General features: G+C 33.7%; 1 protein-coding gene across 4 annotated transcripts in view; it reads left to right on the top strand.

Annotated features, from left to right (window-relative positions):
* Window positions 1–24,577, top strand: part of LOC145266633 (choline O-acetyltransferase-like) — a 1,018,836-nt gene that overhangs the window by 577,071 nt on the left and 417,188 nt on the right. For all 4 annotated transcript variants that reach the window (XM_080122555.1, XM_080122557.1, XM_080122554.1 and 1 more), the window contains one exon: window positions 13,819–14,200. In XM_080122555.1, coding sequence (XP_079978681.1) covers window positions 14,120–14,200 — 81 coding nt within the window. In that variant the 5' untranslated portion in view covers window positions 13,819–14,119. The remainder of the gene's footprint in view (window positions 1–13,818; window positions 14,201–24,577) is intronic.

Here is a 24,577-nt window from a genome sequence, read left to right as displayed (position 1 = left end):
GAAACAGTACTGTATGTGGATGACGCTATATATATATATATATATATATATATACTAGCAGTTCAGCCCGACTTTGCTCGGGCCCTATGTCCTTCATAACTTTATGTGCATATCTATACATATATAATTTAAAAGTTTGTCTCATGTCCAAGAAACCTACAATTTCAAGTGTTTAGACCCAAAATTGACAGTGGTCTAATAGAGTCTGCAAAGGTAAACTCTTTCAATTGTCACCAAATTTTCGCCCCAAAACTGATTAAAAGACTTGTCGCATGTCTGAATAGCCTTTATGTAAAATTTCAAATGTTTAAACCCAAAATTGGCTGAATAGTTTGCTAGAGACCGCAAAGATAAAATCTTTTTTTTCAGAAAAAAAAAACGATTAAATAGCTTGCCCTATGTCTGTAGTAGTCATTAATGGTGTAAATTGGGTATAATTTGATTATTTATGGGGATGGTTCAAAAAGAACTTGTTTACATTGGACTTGAAGGCTACCATGATGTATTCAAGCAGGAAGCAGGCCAGCGAAACACTTTTCCACATGAAAGAAACCTTGTTCATGGAATCTGCGTTTAGATTTAGGCACAGATATAGAGTGGAGGAAATCGGATATAGTTGTTGTAGCTCGTCGAGTGTTTTTAGTGAAAGTTTGGCAAGAGGAGACACTAGGTTGGAGTTCAGTTGATCACTGCCATGAAAATAACGATAGAGCAGGGACAGGCCTGCAACGTGTCTTTAGTGTGTGTGTTTTTTTGTTTATTATAAAGAATCTCGTTTCCATCCGAACCCATTTTGTTAAAGGGACGTACAATATATATTCATTTACTTTAAAGTATCGAATTCTGTTTGCATTCTTTAAACGAGTCATTATTCACTGCTACAGTGTCAGCCAATTGAAAATATGAAACGGCAAACCGATGTCGCCAGTGGCAAACGGAAACACAGAATACCATAAAACGCGACAGTGATTTGCACGACGGCCATCTTGTTTTTGCGCGCTAATTTTCATTCCGTCATCTTTTCGATAGCCTCCGTTTGTCATTCGGCATCAAAGACTTCGCCGATGAAGAAGAAAACTTCCTTTGTTCTTGTCGGCACTTTCTTTTGGCACAATTAAAGGGAAAATGGCGCGAAATTGGATGAACAAAGAGAGGATAGGAAGGGGAAGACAGACAGTGAAATTTTCTTTTGAAAGGACAGTTTAGTGGCCGGAGACCAATTTACTATTGAAATAATGACGAACATTGTTTTTAGATATGGGAATAACGATACGGATACCAGTTTGTCTAAAAATTCACGGGACTGATCTCACGAAGAATGTATATTATACTAACCGGGGGAAGCAGCTTTGACCGGGCGTAAAATACGCTTAAATATGATATTTTAATTTGTCCAGATTTCGTATGTATTATTATAGAGTCGTGATTTCAGAAGTAAAAAAAGTATTTGGGTGCCATCAGCTAAAATCAAAACCGAAAGCAAAACTTTGGTATTCAAAGCTGGTGACGTTACCACTGTACCAACGTGACACGCATATGAACTGATTATAAATTAAACATTAAAAATTAAGAATAAACTAAGATGAATGTATAAAATGTTTAACGATATTTTTTTTTCCAATTTTGACCCCTTTTTGGCCCCTTAACAATAATTTTAAAAACAGCTAAAGACCCATAAAAGAACGTAAAAAAAATTCAATCATTTGAGGCCCTAGCGCCACTCAGCGACTTTTAGTTTCGGAGGAGATAGAGCTTGAAAATATGGAGAAAGACAGACAGACCGACAGACAGAACGACAATATTATAGCCATTTATGTATTAGAATTACCTTTTGTCTGTCTGTCTGTTTGTTTTTGTTTTTTTATTTTGTTTTATTTTTTTGTCCATCCGCTCAATTTTTCTCGGAAACTACTCGGCCGATCTGGCTGAACTTTGAAATGGCCATTTGTCATGATAAGGTTTAGCGAATTAAGTATTATGGTGTAACAGATCGCGGACGCGCGTATGCTAGTACCAAGCCGTGTGCGATTAAAAAGGTTATGAAAAAACAGTGTACTAGTGTTGGGTCGATTAATCGGAATCGGAAAAATCGGAGTTTTCTGGGGTATCGGAATCGGTATCGCAATCGAAATAAAAATTAGCCTATTTTCCGATGCCAAAACCGATTCCTTAAATTATCATTTTATATTTTATTTTAGTTTAAGAAACATCTTCCACTGCTTGTAGTAATAATAAAATAAATATATATTGACTTAACCTTCCAGTAAGACCAAAATCTCTAGATCACCCCCTCACAAGTGTGTTTTTACGTTTGAGAAAATATAGGCACATTTAAGATGTGTGTTTTACAGTAATCGCGACAAAATAACACTTTTATAGTTAAATATTTAGATATTTATAAAGAATCGGAATCGCTAATTGTATCGGAATCAGAAAAAGTACCGGAATCACTACAGTATACACATACCGGCGATCATGTTCAGCACGTTCGATAGCACATTCGAAACGTCGTTCGTGATGGCAGACCTCAAACAGAAAGAGCACGATCACAGTTTATTCAGAAAAGTACGCGGAAATAAATGTCTTTATTAAAAAATAGGTCGAGTTATACTTGTCCTATGTTCATTCCGGCATAGACTGTATACAATGTGTACCTCTCGTATGAAAACGTGGATAACGTTACAATAGTATCCGTTCGATACACAGAGAATAATAGATATTTCTAGGGATGAATCACAACGATACCACGATTACTCTAGAAGATTTCTCGCAAGCTAGAGAGCCGATCTGACTAAAATTGGTATTGTTGTGGTGGCACCCACTCATTTACATATATGGATAATATTACATATAAATAGCAAGACTCGGTTAGTCTGAGTGTGTGTTAACCAGAAGCCACCGATGGCCGAGATGAGAGCAGATATGTTCTCCAGCCAAGACTCTCTTACCTGACAACCATTATGTAAATATACTGTGAATATACTTTTCCTAATACACTTCTTATTGATCTACCTTTGTTTGTTGAGTCTTCATTTGTATTGCCTTATACGTTATTTGGTTCAACCTGCAAACATAACAGTTGGCGACGAAGATGAACATCAAACATAACAGTTGGCAACGAGGAATAAACCATGGACATCATATACGAATCTTTTAATTTGAAACCGCTTCAATATACACCTGAGCCCCGAAGATCTGGTAGAAAAAGAAAATTTAATGAACCATTAATGTTAAATCCCAAGAGAAAAAGATATTGAAATCTGTGTAACTTCAAATCTTGGCAGGAGGGTGTTGTGGTGGCACCCACTCATTTACATATGTGGATAATATTACACATAAATAGCAAGACTCGGTTAGTCTTAGTGTGTGTTAACCAGAAGCCAACGAAGGCCGAGCTGAGAACAGATATGTTCTCCAGTCAAGACTCTCTTACCTGACAACCATTATGTAAATATACTGTGAATATACTTTTTCTAATACACTTCTTATTGATCTACCTTTGTTTGTTGAGTCTTCATTTGTATTGCCTTATACGTTATTTGGTTAAACCTGCAAACATCACAGTTGGCGACGAAGATGAACGTAAAACATAACAGGTATGAATTTTGTTATAATAGATTGCAGTCAACTAAGTACTATGGTATACGTTCGATGCAAATTTATGGATAATTAGGGATCAATATTGTTACAATATTTTTATGGGGTATGATCTCGCACGACATATTAATGCTTATGTAAAAGCAATACAAGATATACATCCCTAAGTTATAATCAGCACTCAAAAAAGAACAATAAATGCAACAGTAATGACAAGGTAATTGATATATGATAATAAAAACAATAGAAAACCAGAATTGTACTCACCGCCTGGGCGAGTGCTAACGTACGGAATGTATGCACACGCACACATTCCATAAAATTAAAATTTACATATTCGTTGGTCTGTCATGTTTAAGTTTGAAATACTGACAGACCAAAAAATTCTGTATGTCAAACTTAAACGTAACATACGAGCCGACACATCTGCCAAAGCAATTTCAAACTTTAAGCGTGACAGACAGTGATAGTGCACTTATTGATCCATGCTTAAATAATAACGTTATTAATTAGAAAGCTCTTCTTAACATGAGGAGGGGGGATGTCTTGTACCTATTCTGTACTTACAATTTAACAAAAACAGATATCTTAAAACTTTAATTAAACTTGAAAATACTATTTAAAAAATAGCGCAGATCAATAAGTGCGCTTGCACCTGACAGACAATTAAATATACTATTAAAGATACTATTAAATACTTTTAAAAACATAGATGTGATAAATAGACTCTATTTTACATCTTGAACATGGCACACAGACAGAGCACCTAATAACGATGTGCGGACAGTTCTAAAAAGCTATTTGAAACTTGATTGGGCAAAACTGGAAAAAAAAAAGCATCAGTAAAACTAAAAATGTCTTAAAATGATTTCGTTTTCTTAAACAAAACCTCGCTCTCGTTGGTATTAATATTGTTATTATTTGTTGTTACGAATACAAAGTCACGTTCTTGGCAGAATCTGAGCTGAAACGGCACGCCTCAGACGAGATGAGTTCACGGGGCAATTCTCGTGAGATTTTCTAACGTGATTTGGGCCATATATTGGATTTCAAGGAATTGTTTCGATTTGTGGCGAATCGATCAGGCGAGAAAGGAAGGAAATAGCTCGAAGGGTACAAGGGGAAAATCACTAAAAACAAATAAAAAATGTATACAGTTTAAAACGATTAAGTATTAAGTTTAAGCGATGGACGGTGAAATGGTCAATGTTCATGTATAGAGAGATTATTTCATACACACACACACACACACACACACACACACACACACATATATATATATATATATATATATATATATATATATATATATACTAGCATTTCAGCCCGGCGTTGCCCGGGTGTTTGGAGGTGTATGTTGTGCAAAAAAAAAGCGGTCAATTTTTTTTAAATTTGACCCCTATTATGACTACTTAACATTTATTGTTTTGAGCTCATATCAAGTTATTAAGTTAGAGCCATGTTCAAGTGAGCTATATCTAAAATTTCAAGTGTTTAGACCCAAAATTGGCGGAGGAGTTTGGTAGAGTTCTCAAAGGTCAAATCGTTGAACTTTGACCTCTTAACAGACAAATTTCTGACCGAAAACCGATCACAAAGATTTTTCCAAATCTCAGTACCCTGTATATCAAATTTCGAGTCTGTAAACTAAAAATTGACAGAGTTATTGCGTAGGGAAATGTACACACACAGACACACACACAGACACGTTCACTAATATATATATATATATATATATATATATATATATATATATATATATATATATGACAGCCACATGTTCTTGTAGGCATTTGTTTGCATGTTCTCTCTCTTGATCATGTGATTACGTGCTGCAGTGGGGAAAGAGGTGGCTGGTTAATTTTAATGCATCTGCAACTAAGCTTCAATTTTTAAATCAGGGGAGATCACAGCGTTGGTGATGTAAAAATCGAAGCATAGCTTTAGATGAATTAAAATTAACCAGCCACCTCTTTCCTCATTACAGCACGTGATCACATGATCAAGAGAGAGAATATTAAAACATTTTCCGGTAATTAATTAACACCCTGTTCAGAAAAGAAAGGGTGTTCTGGGCATAAATTAGACCAAATCGGGCAGTTTGTGCAGATTAGTGATTATTGAAACTAACGCACCTCCGGTGAAAACATTATTACATACTTTTTTTTGGAAATCGCTCCAGACAAAGTATGAAGCCACTTCAAGCAAAGAGCTAAAAACGTTAAAGTCAAAAGCTTGCCAACAAGTGTTAGATTTCCCCCACTCTTTATCTGTGCCTAAATCAAAATGATGATTCCATGAACAAAGCTTCTTTCTTAGAACTGCACGCCTGTGGAACTCTGTTCCGTCTTCCTGCTTCCCTCCGGACTACAACTTGGTTGTCTTCAAGTCCAATGTTAACAAATTCCTAATGAACCGCCCCCTTAAGTAAACATTTCAGAAAATCTCCTCACTAACGTAATGTACTTGCAATAACCCTTATCCCTGAGTGGCTTCCGGGCCTTGATAAGTGGTGATCACTGTGTAAAAAAAAAAAAAAAAAAAAAAAAGATGAAATAGATTCTAACCAAGAAAACAACAATTCTTTCCCTTTTGTCAGAAACATCGCTCCTGGAATATGAGAATTAAACGACAAAATAAGGGAAGCGGCGATTAGGAGGCTGCCGAAATTAAACTTAAGATCCATGTTCTGCTCTAGAGAGAAATTCGTCATTTATACTTGAGATTAACTTCGAAACCGCTGGAAAAATCGATATTGAAGCGGGTGGGGGTGTAATTTAGTATCATATTTGCAACAATAAATGGGGGTCAAAGATAAAAACGACTGTGCGGTCAGGTTGCGCTGTTGCCATAGCGGTGCGGCGCTCGCTTGCAGCTCCGGATCCATTGCCACGACGGAGCTGGCAGTGAGCCCGGAGACAAACCGGGCCTGCTTAGTCGTAAAAATCTGACACTGTCGGTCACTTACTGGTGATGTGTTCGTCTCCGATTGCGACCGAAGATTGGCCAATCTTTGGTAGCAATGCTTTGCTTATCCAAAGATGGAGATGGTGAAAAGCAGAACTGGAGAGGGTGGGGGAGTCCGAACAGATATCAAGTTGTTTTGAAAGTCATGTGATGCTGGCACCCATAAAAATATGAACGGGCCTGCGGCCGGTAGTGATTGTTTAGTCCGATTATAAATATATGAACAGTTTGAGATTACAGTGAAATGGATTACAGACACGCAACAACTGCCCTCCGCCCTCTGCCCGCTGCCTTCCGCCTCCTTTCGCCCTCCATCCTTCCCCATCACTACTCGTCTCTTTCTCTTTCAGCCTTTCAAGACAGCCATACTAAAAAGCTGTGATGGACCGAAATAGTCTATTAACTGATAGCTAAATATATCACAGCAACTCTTTACTGCGTTGAGCACTGCAGTGAGTGAAATCGTCAGCTATTAGCAATATTGCAATAATTATTGTAAAAAAGAATAGAGCCCTCTTTGGTAGTTGATTATTGCTATAGCCTTGCAGGCCAGTAGTGATTGTTTACTATAATTATAATTATATGAACGGTTATCGATTACAATAGAATGCAATTCAGGCGTGCAACTAATGTCCGCTATCCTGCATCGTCCCCCATCATTACTCGTCTCTTTCTCGCTCCGCTTCGTTCTTCAGATAGTTATATTGAAGAGCAGTTTGGTTGCTGATAACTATATATTTGATAGCAACCCTTTCGTTGGCTGAGCACTGCGGTAAGTGAAATAAACAGCTGTTAGTAAGATAGAAGAGAATAAAGCACTCTTTCGTAGTTGATATTTGTTTTAGCCTTGCAGGCCGGCAGTAATCCAGGCAAACACCGTGGTATAGTAAAGAAACAGTGTCTCACCAAAACTATGTTAGAAAAGTACACGTCGTGGTTCTGGGGCCATAACTGCCACCAATTAGTGCCGCAAATTTTCACCCCGCAGGAAAATGTAAAGTAAGCTAAAGAAAGTTAAGCGCCCCTAAAAGAAGAGCATTCTGACCTTTTAAAAATTGCCTGAGTAGCCCCGTTGGCATTCTGTATTTGCTCGTGTTTCAAAGCGTAACGTAGGGACTAACTAAGAAACAAACAGAATATTAAAGAGATTCATTTTAGGGGGTGGGCATAATTTAATTGAAAATAACGTCAGCGCTAATGTATAAGAGCAGTACATATTTCAATTTGGGACGCTAAAACTGTGCAATTCGAAAAATGGTCTCAAATTCAACTTCTGCCTTTGTTTTTTTTAATTTTATTTTCTATTTGACGCATATTAATCTATCTATCTATCTATCTATCTTCTATCTATATCTATCTATCTATCTATCTATCTTCTATCTATTCTATTCTATTCTATCTATCTTCTATATATCTATAAAAACAGAGATGTGTGTGCCACAGACGATTTCTGATTGGTTAATCCAATAATCACATCTCCTAAAAAACAATCGTTTCTACGCTCTTACCTTTACCATAAAATATTATGGCTTTATTTATTGTCCATCTTGGAAGGGTTTAATTTTTTAATAACTTGTTATTTACAAATTAAAAAAATACGAAACTATTATGCGAAACTAAACTACACGAAATACGCGCACACACGCACACACGCACACACACACGTTCACTACCGTCACGTTGTTATGGCAACCAAACCCGCTGACTTCTTTTTCTCATTTCACTCGTGGTCTTAAATTAGATTCGAATAAGTTGCCAAAAAACAAATATATAACAAATAAATGTTATCAAAGGCAAATCTTTCGTGTTTTTATTCAATTTAACATGTTTATTCAGCTCGAAAAGCATACAGTGTTTACCGATGTATTGGAAAATTCAAGATGGCGGCCGATTCTCTCTTTAACACGGTAAGTTTGGAAAAAGGTGTAATAAATAAAAAACCGGTTAAAATACTGTTAAAAACTCGCTCAATATATGTTACCGTGACATAGGTTGACATATATTCGGCGGGTTTTTAATAGTATTTTGTATAGTTTTTTATTTATAACACCTTTTCCCAAACTTACGGTGTTAAAGAATGTGTGAGACGCCATCTTGAATTTTCCAACACATCGGTAAACACTGTATTCTTTTCGAGCTGAATAAACATGTTAAATTGAATAAAAACACGAAAAATATATCCAGTTTTTATCGGTTTTTTACCTTCTCTGCAGAAGTACAAAAAAACAAAACAAACAAAAAAAAACGGAAGGTACTTTTACAGAATGTTAAACTAACCCTAACCGATGTTTTATGTTTAGTTTAGGAAAAGTCAGAAGAAATAAAAGTCATTATTGCATGAAATATACGTATTTAGTTGAAGTATTGTTTATGTCAATTCTTTCGAAGAAATTTAGCAAGAATACCTGTAAACCAGGAAATCGGTAAAATGTCATCATGGATGAATACTTGTCTATTATAATTTCTACCCTTGACAAAAACTTAGCCATAACAAAAGAGATTTATTGTTCAGATTGTTTTTGAGATTGATTTCTAAAAAGATATTTTATAAATAAAATCGACTTTAAAATTAAAGACTTAAATTACAATAATTGAATTTAAACATTCTTATTTCAATATTTGGCACATAACACCTGCAAAAATGATCACAATGTCAGGATTTCATTTTATTTCAGAATCGATGGCAAATACTAATATTTAACATTAGTTTATCATTTAAGCCGATAAAAAGCCCTTTTTTTTCCGAGTCATAAAAGGATTTGGAGTTTCCTAATCAACCTTTCGGGTGCAGTTGCACGCTCTCAAAATAACTAAAGTGTTGGCTTTAAAAAAATTGGTTCATTAAAACTAAACAGGTTTAGTTTTAATAAAAAAAAAAAATTTTAAAAAAATCGCTTTGGTAATTAGATATGTCGTATGGTTATCCCTAATCGCTGAATAAAACCGCTAACGAGTTGAATGATTACGACATAAAATTAAACTCGGGTTCCTGAAACGGAAACTTCGTTTGTTTTTGTTTTTTTCTTATCAATATATTTACATTGTTATTTTGTTTTCATTTTCAATCATTCGAACAGTTTTCTTTTTCAAGTAATCCAAGTTACAAAATTCCCACTGTTTACTATGCTAAAATCACAATGACTAATGTATACCTATTAACCCTTATCCTTGAGTGGCCTCTGGGCCTTGATAAGTGGTGACACCCATGTAAAAAAAAAAAAAAAATCACTCGAACAGTTTTCTTTTTATAATGTACAGTTTTAAAAGTTTAAAAACGATATAGTTTTTACTTCAGGAAAATTAATGGGTCAGTTTTTACGATGTGCCCTGTTAAAATACTGTTAAAAACTCGCTCAATATATGTTACCGTGACATAGGTTGACATATATTCGGCGGGTTTTTAATAGTATTTTGTATAGTTTTTTATTTATAACACCTTTTCCCAAACTTACGGTGTTAAAGAGGGTGTGAGACGCCATCTTGAATTTTCCAACACATCGGTAAACACTGTATGTTTTTCAAGCTGAATAAATATATTACATTGAATAAAAACACAAAAAAGATATCCAGTTAGGTAGAAAAGTAACTTATCTTGCCTTTGATAACATTTATTTATATATTTGTTTTTGACTATTTTTTCGAATCTATGTGTACAGTAATCTTGCCAGGATGCGGAGGAAAATGAATGAAGGGGGAGGGGAATAAAATAAAAACATTTTGGAAACAGAGTAAGTTTGAAAGAATTGCTTTGCACAGAAAGAAATCAATGAAAAAATAAAATTAAATTTCTTTTCTTTCTTGATTTTTTTTTTAGTTTTTTATGAAAAAGGAAGTCAAAATTAAGACTATAAAAAACAATTTTTATTAAGAGCGAACCTCAGTCGTCAGGTCTGTAAAAAAAAGACGTGGAATAATAAATGTTTTCTAATACAAATTGTTTTTACTTATGTGTTCATTTGTCTCTTTGAAGTTCGTTTGTTTAATATATCGGTTTGCAATATAATTTTGTCATTCTGTCAGACTCAAATTTTAAATCTATATATCTATAAAAGTGAAAGTGTGTGTGTGTGTGTGTGTGTGTGTGTGTGTGTGTGTGTACATTTCCCTACGAAATAACTCTGTCAATTTTTAGTCTACAGACTCGAAATTTGATATACAGGGTACTGAGATTTGGAAAAATCTATGTGATCGGTTTTTAGCCAGAAATTTGGCGATTAAGGGGTCAAAGTTCAACGATTTGAGCTTTGAGAACTCTACCAAACTTCTCCGACAATTTTGGGTCAACACACTTTAAATTTTAGATATAGCTTCCGTGGACATGGATCTAACTTAATAACTTGATTTGAGCCCAAAACAATAAATTTTCAGGGGTCATAATAGGGGTCAAAGTTTAAAAAATTACCCCCTTTTTTTTTGCTCAGCATACACCTCCAAACACCCGGGCAACGCCGGGCACCCATGCTAGTTATCTATATATTAATTGGATAGCGTGTGTGTTATATATTTTGTGTGTCACGCTTACATCCGAGTGAGTGTCGTTTAATTGTTACGGACTTCCATTTCTAGTAATAAATGATTTTACCAAGAATTCTTCATAAGTTTTGGTTTTGGTTTCGATTACAGCTAATGGCACTCCATTAATCTAATTTTTGTTTTTATAAATAATTTTATCAAGGATTCTTCATAAGTTTTGGCTTCGGTTTCAATTATTGCTGAAGGAACTCAAGTTATATGGATATTTTTTTTTTCTTTTTGAAATCGCAACTTTATAATATATAAAAATGGATCAGCGTATTTTTCGACCTGGCTACGCCGGGCGTCCCTGCTAACTTGGGTAAATACATTTGCAGCTTTAACAAAAGAGCTACAATATCAGAGCGTCTCCATTTATGCTGAACATCAACAGAATGCCAACATAAATATGTTACATATGACTGAGTCACCTGTGGAATTTCCCCAGGTCCCGCTAGTTAATTATAATTATAATTAGTTTTAAGAATACAATATTTTCTACTATCGAATGATATTCTAAAAAATTAATTCTACTTAATGTATATGAAAATAAAAAAAAAAGCCAGGCGTTAGATTTTAACTTGAAGTTGGCTTGAGTGTATTTGTAGATTAGGTTGCGTTAATACTCAGCTGCTTTCAGTCGTAGACGTGTCCCTTTTGTTCCTGAGATCCTTATGTGTGGCTTTGCTCTTGATGAAAAAAGAACAATTCGGAAACTTCTTGGTCTTTCGTTCTCATCAAATCTTTCTTGGAGTTCATCCATTGCTCCTTCTGCTTCTCGTAAAATCGCTTCTTTTTATCGCTCGAAACATTTTCTCATACCTAATACTATTCTTTAGCTCTACAAATCTACTATCAGGCCATGGAGTACTTTTGTCATATTTGGGGCCGATCAATCCCTATCTCATTTGAAGGGTCTTGATGAATTGCAGAAACGTATCTGTTAATTGACCCCATGTTTCTTCACTGCAACCTCTCTCTCACAGACGTGATGTTGCTAGTCTCAGTTTTTTTTCTATAAATACTATTATATACTATAAATTCTATATATAAAATTATGACATGTGTTCCTCAGAATTGTCTGAACTATTGCTTCCTTATAGATCTTCATCAATTCGCTACTTTGACACCTTGTTATAATACAGCTTCCAATTCAAGTAGCTTCTTTCCAAGAACTGCAGACTTTCCTCCCCAGAACTGCAAACTTGTGAAATTCTTTGATTGCTCAATTACTTTTTCTCTATTTTTAACCTTGGTATTTTTAAGACTAAGATCAATAAGTTCCGCTGTAATCATTTTTCGTTCATCTTAGCTCCTTACATGTAGTGGCTTCATACTTTGTCAGGAGCGTTTGCCATAAAAACATTTTATGATTACGAAGGTTTTGGCGTCCGAAATTCATCTTTCCGATTGAAATCGCTCTCATGCGACATACCTTCAATAGGTTTCCAGACCTTTTTCGTATGGGCACTTATATTATAAATACACACATGAAACTCTAGTCCCCTTCGAAGTAATCTCCTCCGGCTGCAATGCACCTGTTGTACTGTTCCAACAACTTCTGGAAGGCCTCATTAAAGCCCTCTTGTGTGAGCGTGCCAATGACCCTCGTCAGAGCCTCTTTCATCTCGTCAATTGTCTCATAACAACCGATTGTGCACTTGATAATGATCCATAATATATTTCGAGGTAAAACCTTATTATCAAATGTAATTGTTTTATATTACTTTAAACTCGTATGAACTGGTATTGGTGTTTTTATAGGAATATTGTAGTAAATACTATGGATGAATTATGGCGTATTCTGGGACCCAAGTTATTTATTTTTCGCCATTTTTTCCAATTCAGGGCAAGTTGGTTGATAGACATCCAATTGTTGGAATATGTCCAATCAAAAACGTTTTCTCTCCATCTTCTCGTTGGATTGCTTCTGCCTTTTTTGCCTTCTGACATACACTGAAAGCATAATTTGACAGTTTGTGGTCGTTTGACATGGCCAAAAAGTGTAAAGGTTTGGCTTTTGATTGTATTAAATAGAGGGAGAAGGGAAACTTAATCTATGAAAGTGAGAATGTATGCGTGAGGACAATTCTCAACGAATTTTTTATCTGAAGACTTGAAATTTAGTATATAGAGTATTCAGACATGTAAAAAACTTTTTAATCGGTTTTCATCCGAAGAAAGGGCTGCTACAGGTTCAAAATTTTAAAATTAGAACGTTGGGGGATTGCGGATTTTTATCTGTTTATCAACTGTTTTATGAACGCGGATGCGTGAATCGTTCACATGATTCCTTATGTTAAGAATAAGTAGGTTTGAAAACACATTTTAAAGATCATATTAAGCTGACCTAATGGCTATCGTACTTGACTCACTGTCTTTAGATTTTGGTTTTGATCTCAGCTTGAGTATTTTTTTTTTATATGTAAGAAGTGAACTGTTTAGAAAAAATATATAATACTCGCAGTTTCATTCCATGTTGTTTTTTTTACTTCATTTTTTTAAAGGAATTTAACATTTGTTTTACACCTACGGTATTTCTGTTCATAATAGATAAGAATTCTGCAACAATCAAAATTTAAAATTCATGCGTATTTTACGACCACGCAACGCCCGGCGGCCTGCCAGTAGTAAAGAAATTTGTAGTTTGATGTAAATAATAATAATAATAATAATAATAATAATAATAATAATAATAATAATAATAATAATAATAATAATTTTGTTTCTTATTTTTTTCAGGCAGGAAATATCAAGAAGGTTCAAAAACATAACGAACCCACCATAATTGATTGAAAGATCCACACATTCCTTAAATCGCTTGTCCTTCAAAATCTACCAATACACCTACAAGCCACACCTGAGATCCACAGACCTCCTAAAAATCCATATAGTCTACCGGTACCCAGCAAAAACAAAACAATTAGTATGACATCTGCTTGATTGTCATCTGATCACCGCCTACACACACACACACACACCAACGTCGTCACATACCAGCAACTGAAAGTACACTCAAAACTGACCAACCAAACTCTTGACCATGAGTCATCCACACGTCCGTGCTTACGTCAAGAGGGTAGCTTCCATTGACCAGGAGGCTTTCCCTGATTGGAATCTTTCGGTAAGTAAGCCGCTTGTAATTTTCTATTATCCTGGAAGTTGCCATTATTGGAGGAACTGGGGTTGTATATCTTTTTTTTTTTCCATAAGAAATCATTTATCCTTAATGTATGCGTTCTATCGCAGTTTTAACACACACACACACACACACACACACACACACACACATATATATATATATATATATATATATATATATATATATATATATATATATATATATATATATATATATTCACACTGAGGAAAATCGAAGGAGCGGTCGAAAATTATGTGCTTTTGAAGGAAACCTTCTTGGTTTTTTTTTTTCAAAAGACTTTTTGTATTCCTACACGTCAACACAACGGAAATGAATACAGAAAAGATATAAACATTTATATACTTTTCGTATTCATTTTTTATTCATACATATTAATATATATATATATATATATATATATATATATATATATATATATATATATATATATATATATATATATATAGTCTTGGAAGTTTTTAACCTTTACAACTATACAAAAAATATTTTTCATTCTTTATCATTCGTTAGAAAACTATTTAGTCAGTAAGTTATTCAATCATCTACAATCACTGCATCAACTTGCTCTCTCGAATTCACTATAGTATCAATGATAATTTATTTTTTAAGGGATCATCAGTTGTTTACCATGAAACACTGTTTCGGGGATTTAAAAACAAAACAGTATATTACATCATGGTTCCCTAGCAGTGTTGATCAAACACCACCTTCCTTAATCTTAGGAAAAAACATGTTACAAATATTAGATTTGGTTTCCTATTCTTAATTACTTTATCTAACCTATTCATATTATAAAAATGAATTTCTTACCTGTGAGATTCATCTGTTTCCAAATTCCAAATGGATATAATTAATCCATTTTACTACTTATTACCCCCTACTTTGATTAGTATTTTGTATATTTACATTCTTATTAATTGAAAGTTAAATATATATAAAGGTTAAAAATATATACATTATATATTTATATATATAGCATTCTCCTCCTCCTATATATTATATTTTGATTGCAGAAATTCCCCACCAACAGATGCCACATACAAATGTATTATGTCTAGATTGTGTAACTTTAGACATTTTAGGCGCATTTAGTCTTTATAATAAAGTCCTATAATTCGTTCTAGAAGCGCGATCATAATAATCGCAACTATATTTAGCGGAAGTAGTACCTTTTTCCCCCTCTAAATATTAAGTACTCCTACCTCCCCCAGGCATCACCTATATGAATTATGCACTTTCGACATACATGGAATTACACTGGATCATAAACTCATACACATAAAATAATTTTCCCTTTTCCAATTAAAAAAAATAAACTCTCCCCAGACTAATTCTGCTCCTTCTGATTGGCTGAGCTCTGACCATTCTTATACTCCGGATTAACCGTATCTTCATTCTAAACGAACGCTAATGTACCATTCAAACATGGCGTCGCAATGATACCTACTTTTTCTCTCTGAATTAATCGATGTGTTACCTTTCTTAAATTGTAGGGCGTAATTTTGTATTGCCTTTCTCTATCTCTCTCCTTCCCTATATCTCTCTATATATTCTCAACTCTATCTTGCTCCCCCAACTCTATCTTGCTCCCCCAACTCTCTCTCGCTTGCTTTGTACATTTGTTCCAGTAATTGATTATATTTTTCAAACGTAGTTACGTTTTTATAAACTTTGTTTACATACCACCCTTATTATAAAAATATATAAAAATACGTAAACTTTTTAATCAATTGATTTTTATTTTGAATTCGCATATCATTTCAAATAACTATATATATATATATGTGTGTGTGTGTGTGTGTGTGTTTTGTCAAACTGTTTAGATATTTGAAACATACATTTACTTACAGAAACATGAAAAGAAAACAATGATTGTGTCATATATTTTTTTCAGTTTTAGCAGTTTCAAAACTGTGAATATGCACCAGAAAATAGTTTACCAGTTTTAAAATTTGACTATTTCACACATGTTGAAAAAACATTACATTAAAAAAAACGTAAGTACGAATCCAGTAGATGATATTGCAGAAAAATTTATTGTTACATCGGCGACGATTGTCATAGACTGCGTAGGTTTAAATAAAGCATATTAAAATAAAGTATATTTGAATAAAGTACATTTACAAAAACAACATAACTACGTTTACGAAAAACCGTAAATATGCTTGAAAAATTATATTATTAAAACATATCTTAATATATTGCCCAAATAAACACTTCTGAAGAATAGCGGAAGTATTGTATTCATTCTGTGCTTCCATACCTAAATTGTCACACTTGCCGGCGTTTTTAATAGTTAGGATCTTTTTTTAGACATAATTACCGACTTGTTTCACCGATTAACTACACTAGATATTTAACGTAAATTCCATTACATAAGGGATTGTAGATTGGTGCTTTCGCACAAATCTATCGTATCTTCAATTCCTCGCGAATAATTGTGTGCATGCTTCCCACATTCACATAAAACTATGCACTTATTTTCCCTATAGACACATGCCCGTCCTTATTTATGAAATTCTTTATTTGGCCAATCAACTCTTTACTCCTTCAACACCTCTTATTTTTCCTTAGAAACTCCCTGTCGTCCCTGAATCTTTTATGCCACTCAACTGCAAGATGGTACAAAAGAAGTCTGAAGCCTTTCATACCTTTTTGTGGCATTTCTCCAAGACAAACCTTTATTATAGAATTTTATTGCAGATCGTTCTTCTAAAATGTCCTCACGTCCAGATTGCATTTTTTTCATTCACCAGCTGTTACAATCAGGCTTTAGTAGGATGTATTCCAATTCATTTGAATCAGAAATAATAAAAACCGGATTCTTATATCATAAGATGTATAGCAATTACATATTGAATTTCCAAGAGTCTACGACAATTTTAAAAACCTGTACACAAATATATGGAAATTTATTGAAGGCGTCTACATAAAGAAACAAAGGTCAATATGCGACACTGCATGCCGCTGCGTGGAAAAATAGTGGAGATATTATTGTTACACGAATGACCCGGTCTAAGCCGAATTGACATGCTAGTATATATATGTGTATAGGTGTATATACATATATGTATGTTCATGAATTAAAATGTGGTACGCGTCTGCGGATGAAATGTCAGAAATTGACAAGCTAAACGGGAATTGTTTCAATATTTCTCACAAATATAAACAAACCTTGTTATTGTTATGAAAAATGTAACAGAAAAGAATCTGGTTATGTGGATGTTTTGAAAAGATTGACAGGATAAAGTGACAGAAGGAACAAGATTGCAGTTGGAGATTTGTTTGTCAACCGAGTGGACGCCACGATAATTCTCTCTGTCGCTCCCTCACTCTCTATCTCTCTCTCTCTCTCTCTCTCTCTCTCTCTCTCTCTCTCTCTCTCTCTCTCTCTCTCTATCTATCTATCTATCTATCTATCTATCTACCATAAGCAAGGACAACAAGAGAAATAAAAAAACGGACTGTTGCTAACACCAATGGTTGTTGTGTTTGGAATTCTTAAAAAAGGTTTATAATATAACAGTATGTGATTCTTATTGAGGTTGATTGTCGTTGATTTCTAAGACACTCGGTCGTTTCGTTTCTTACAACAATAAGAAATCGATGGTCACAATCTGAAAGTTGGGTTTGATCGTCTTAAGAACACAGCTCAATATGCGTCAAGCCAGATTTGGTTCCAACGCACATACATGAATCTTTTCCCGTGTCTAATCTTTAATCTACGTCTCCACACAGAAACACTTTTAACGATTAAGCCTTTCATTATACAAATCATACTAACGAGGATAACAAATAAAGTTGTTTTTAAATGTTAGAATGAAACTTCTTCTCTTCTTATTCTACACCATCCGCCCCTAACTCTTGTAATCACACCTGCTCTCACCTGTTTTCCAATATTCCTATTTACTTGTCTCCTCATAAAGGCAGAGTTAGACACAAAGTCGATGTTTGGTCCCCGACAAGAGGAGGGTGGACCTGTAAATTCACCCTTGCCCGTTTGTCCGTTCGTCTGTCCGCACTTTTCTTAATAACTACGACTTGGAATTTTTGGAAATTTTGCACAAACATTAAACATGATATGAATAAAAAAAAAGTAACAGAACGGAAAGAATTCAGAATGAACATACGTTATAAGTTTTCCTTGTTGATCTGGGGATTTTTAGGGTTTTTTTTAATATCCCGTCCGGTGGCAAAAAATGCTTGATAGCATCAGAAGTGGCAGTACCGTGTTGAGCTGCCGAAACTTCGTTATCACCCTGGTTGGCGACTGATGATAGCAGGGTATCGCAAAACACTCGTCTAGTTGAAACCACTATCAATAATTCCCCCCCACTCTTTATCTGTGTCTAAACCTAAACGTAGATTCCATGAACAAAGCTTCTTTCTTAATAGTGCATGGTTGTGGAACTCTCTTCTATTTGCCTGCTTTCCAGCTGACTACAATTTAGTCGTTTCCAAGTCCAATGTTAACAAATTCTTACCCTTAAGTAATCCAATTTACCAAATTTCCACTACTAACAACTACTACATTATTCCATAGACTACTTTACACTTATTAACGGTTATCCTCGAGCAACCTCCGGGCCTTGATAAGTGGTGGCTTCTATGTAAACAATAAACTAGGAATTTCGAAGACTAATCCTTCTTATCAGAAGAGGAGAGAATGTACTAGATAACATATTAGAAATGCGACATCTAGCTATAACTACATTAGGAACAAAATAATGGAGTGTCAAAGGTAGAGGGTGAACAGTATAAATGTGAAGGGAGGAAAGTGAGATAATTGCTGTGGTTAAGGTAGTATAGTATGAAAGTGTGATTATTACATAACTGATATAAGTGGTAACGTGTTAGAGGTTTGCCATGGTACGAGGTATGATTTCAACATGCGTGTCCTATATAAAGACGTACATTTAATATCAAGAAACAACAATATGACGAGAAAGCGGGAGTAGGTATTGGTATAGGCTCTTATAAACAAAGAAGTAGCGGTTATGAATATAGAGGTGGTTCCTAATGTAGTTATCACTAGATGTCACATTTCTAATATGTTACCGATAACCTACTCTCCTTTTCTGATGAGAAGCATTAGGCTTCGAAATACCTAGGTATAAAGAGCATATATATCCTGTCCCGCTAATTGAGGTAATCTTCCTATTGAATGAACGATTAATTCTATATGCATTAGTATGTATTTTCGTATTGTTGTTTTTTCACTTTTCTCATATATATATATATTTTCACTTTTCTCATATATATATTTTCACTTTTCTCATATATATATATATATATATACATTACTTTTCTCATATACACATATATATATATATATATATATATACATATATAGTGTTGAATGAATATATATATAGTGTTGAATGAATATATATATATAGTGTTGAATGAATATATATATAGTGTTGAATATAGTATTGAATACATCTATATATCTATAAAAGTGAACGTGTCTGTGTGTCTGTGTGTCTGTCTGTCTGTGTACATTTCCCTACGCAATAACTCTGTCAATTTTTGGTCTATAGACTCGAAATTTGAAATACCGGGTACTGAGATTTGGGAAAATCGATGTGACGGGTGTCACATCGGCTGAAATTTGGCTGTTAAGGGGTCAAATTTCAACGATTTGACCTTTAAGAACTCTACCAAACTCCTCCGACAATTTTGGGTCTAGACACTTGAAATTTTAGATATAGGTTCCTTGAACATGGATCTAACTTAATAAAGTGATTTGAGCCCGAAACAATAAATTTTAAGGGGTCATAATAGGGGTCAAAGTTTTAAAAAATAACCTTTTTTTGTTGTTTTTTTTGCTTTTTTTGCACAGCATACACCTCCAAACACCCGAGCAAAGGGTCAAAGTTCAACGATTTGACCTTTGAGAATTCTACCAAACTCCTCCGCTAATTTTGGGTCTAAACACTTGAAATTTTAGATATAGGTTGCTTGGACATGGATATAACTTAATAACTTGATTTGAATCCAAAACAATAAATGTTAAGGGGACATAATAGGGGTCAAATTTTTAAAAAATTGACCGCTTTTTCTTTTTCTTTTTTTTTTTCTCAACATACACCTCCAAACACCCGGGCAACGCCGGGCTGAAATGCTAGTATAAATATATAAATAAATATATATATAGTTTTAATGCTTATAAAATAGTAATTCTAAGTTTTTAAGGGGTTTTGAAGCATTAAAACGATGTTATTTCTTATCTTTCTGTATATCTTTTCCATTTGCCGAGCCTTTTATTCAGCAGGCATGTTACATAAAATGGCGCCCAAAAGTTGTTTTCGACCATATTCTACTCAAGCGCTTTCAATCGGTGCGTTCGATTATCATCAGGAGCGATTGTTGTTTTATCGTTTTCTTTTCCTTTTATACAACATGCCAGGTGAAATTAAAAGACCTCCATAGAATGGAAATATGTCACAAAGTTTAGCAAGGTTTTTAATATAGATCCACAGAATATTGTGATAAATGTCTCAATGTGAACAGGTATGGTATAATAAAGTATGGGGTCTATCTATTTTATTTTTACTTTCATCATATTTTGCTTTGGTTTTGATACCCCAAAATTCGAAGCTATCTCTTTACAACCCTTCCTTTTTATAACCTATCATACTTTCATAAATCACAGCCCATTTTCTGTAGGGTGTTTTTAACCCCAGTCAACGACGTGTACTTTTGCTAGTATATATATATATATATATATATATATATATATATATATATAGAGAGAGAGAGAGAGAGAGAGAGAGAGAGATATAGATATAGATATATATATATATATATATATATACATATATATATATACATATGTATGTATATCCTGCAGAATATGCGGCAAACTGTGCAGGCCGGGTGGGGCGATGTGGAATCATATGCGGACTCACTCACACGCCATCGTATCCTGAGGGTTGGCCGTCTTCTGTAAAGAAGTGGCAGTCACCATATGTATATGTATATATATATATATATATATATATATATATATATATATATATATATATATATAATATAACTACTTAATTTACTCACATAAAATTAGTATACGAAAGTATAAATTTATTCGTAAACTTTAAGTATTTACTTCAAAAGTGCTCAATACGTAGGTAGAGCTAGTTAGTAAGTTATATTTTATAACTTACTATATATATATATATATACACACATATATATATATAGTAAGTTATATTTTATAACTTACTATATATATATATATATATATATATATATATATATATATATATAACTACTTCATTTATTCGCATAAATTTAATATACGAAAGTATAGATTTATGCGTAAACTTTAAGTATTTACTTCAAAAGTGCCCAATACGTAGGTAGAGCTAGTTAGTAATTTATAAATATATATATATATATATATATATATATATATATATATATATATATACAACATTCTTACGCATAACAGAGAGCTTCTGCTTAACTATACCTTTTTTAAGAATTTCCGTAGAAAATAGCTAAAATAGTTAATGATCATTTTGAGCTATTTTCTCCACTCTTCAAAAAGTCCCCCAAAAAAGAGAAGTTCAGATGTTGAGTAATTCGGTATTCTTTTTCCATTTTTAATGTATATATTTGTGTATGTGTGTGTGTGTGTGTATGTGTATATGTGTGTGTATGTGTATATGTGTGTGTGTGTGTGTGTGTAGATAGAGAGAGAGAGAGAGAGAGAGAGAGAAAGAGAGAGGGTGGGAGAGAGAGAAAGAATACATCTATTAATCTGCTTCCGGTAACGTTTACTTGTAATGAAATTTTAAACTGTGAAAAATTCAATTTACGTTCCGTTTCCCTTCAATAAATCTCGTATGAATCGACTTCGACACTTTCGACCGGCGCACGCGTAAACCGAGCCGGCGATGGCGTTTCCATTTCCCACTTCCGGTTTGATTTCTGGCTGCGAAGCACAATTGGATAAAGCTCCGGTTACGGACGATTCTCCTTCCTTCGCTGAGAATTTATGTAGTAAAATACATCATTTTTTTTATATCGTATGGTTGCCTTTATTAATCTTGATTCCCTTCTAAATAAACGTTAAACACCATTAAACGAAAATCAAGTGAGGTTAGATCATCTCATGGAAAACTAAAAGATGTCCGATGTTGGAGTGTCAAGTTGAATCAGTTCAGATACTTTTTTTTAAATCATTTTTCTTTGCAAGGGGAAACTAAATTATGTTCATATATACGAGGTGCCTTCAATAAGTTTTCAAACTTTTTGGTACAGATATTTAAAATTGTCATAGAATGTTGAAAAATCATTTTATGAGATGGTTGGCCAATTTTTATGAATACACCCTACCAAAGTTTGATTATCACAGCAGGTGAATTTCAAAAAAAATGCAATCTCCGCGTGATGACACTTTAGAAGAACGATATGCAATGAATTTCTGTCTTAAACTTTAAGAAATACCACAGACACGTATGGAATGCTTTAGACTGCGTTTAGACCATCTTGCATGAATCGAAATTAAGTTTTTGAGTGGCATAAAATATTTAAGAAAGGCAGGGAGTCTGTGAGGGATGATGAAAGGAGTGGAAGAAGTAAGGAAGTCAGAACACCAGCGATTGGTCAAATAAGGAAAAGTAAAGGCATTTTTTTAATTGGCTTTTTATTCTTTGTAAAATAAAGGAAATTTTCGATTTGCTTTTTTTGGCGGGGCTTTTTTGTTTTTAAAAGTGTACTTTAAGTTTCAGTTGCCGGAAAAATAAAAAATTCTGTATAGCCGTTTCAAGAATAATAAAATAAAACAAATGGAATCTTTTCAGTTTATTTTTGTTTTTTGTTTTTTTTTTGTTTTTGTTTTTTTAATATTAGAAAAAGGAAAACATTTTTCTGTCTACACGGAATTATTTTTTCATGCTAGAAACTTATTATCAAATTATTTTATTTGGCAAAGAGTTTGCTTTAACTTTTTTGTATGCTTCGATCTTTCCAGGGGGAAATAACTTTAGACCCATTTTTTTAAATAATAATTCCAAATAAATTAAATTAAATATATTATAAATATAATTGATATTTAAAGTTGGTTAAATAACAATTTTAAATAAAACACTTAAAACAATTCTCTCACTAGAAACATTAACTAACATATTGCTATTTAGTAAAATCAATTTTCCTAATTGTAATATGCAAATGAGGTGGCCTTTTAATTGCATATTTTGCAAGAATCACACTTTCATATCACTGTCAGAACTGTACTCACAATTATTCGTTTCGTTGGCATTTTTTCAAGTTTAAAACAGAGTTTTACTGCAGATCTTTTTTTTTAAGTGTCCTCACTTCCAGATCGCAATTTTTAAATTCACCAGCTGTAAAAATTAGGCTTGTATTCTAATTTCTGCTGTAGCTGTTCATTTGAACCTAAAATCATAAAAAATTGGTCAGTCATCTCATAAGATGTATAGAATAACATACTGATTTTTTTAGAGTCTACAACAATTTTTAATGCCTATACAGAAAAGTCCGGAAAATAATTTAATAAAAAAATGCAGATTTCAGAGAGAGAGACGCACATATATGCTACAGATTATGTCGGTTTTCTTAACAATATACATATATACAATCGAATGTAAATTTAAAAAAATGTTTATTATATTTTTTAATTATTTTACGGAAGTCGCTAAAAGCAAGACATGAAACCACTTTACGTTTGAATCGGAAAATTCTATTGTTGGCGTTGGTTTCCTCGATATTTTATCAGTCAAAATTCTTTCTAGAAAGACATCGGAGATTTCGAGAGGAACAGCATGAAGGTTGCCAACATCCTAAATGAAATTGGTTTTTTTGTGTGTGTGTGTGAGACGAAATGGCTTCGAACTTTAGACACATAGATCATCTGTCTATGTCGTTAACTACCAGATACCTTTCACCTCCCTATTTCCTGTTAATTTCGATGTTTCTCGGTTAAATATTTTCACGCATATGCATACACACATTTACTGTTTTATTATATAGATTAGCGGGGCCTGGGGAAATTCCACAGCAGCGTCTTATATTGCTGCTGGGCATAATGTGGACGTTCGGCGTGAATGGAGACTCCGCGATATGATTGTAGCCCTTTTGTTAAAACTCTGGTTAATTTAGTGTCAGAATATATTTGGTTATTACGTGTCACTTCAAATATCTTTATAGGAGTCTGTGACATGTTTCCATTGTATGGACGTCCGGCGCGAACGGAAACCCCACAATATCACAATATCATATTTAGAACAAATAAAAACATTTGGATCTTAGCCAGAAGACATAGGAAGTATATTTTAGTTTCATGTACGACTCAAAAGCGATATCATT

Source organism: Euprymna scolopes, chromosome 41 (genome assembly GCF_053919585.1).
Source record: "Euprymna scolopes isolate OS-2025 chromosome 41, ASM5391958v1, whole genome shotgun sequence".
Taxonomy (NCBI): domain Eukaryota; kingdom Metazoa; phylum Mollusca; class Cephalopoda; order Sepiida; family Sepiolidae; genus Euprymna; species Euprymna scolopes.
Note: the sequence above shows the minus strand (reverse complement) of the source record. Positions and strands in the feature narration are given on the sequence as shown.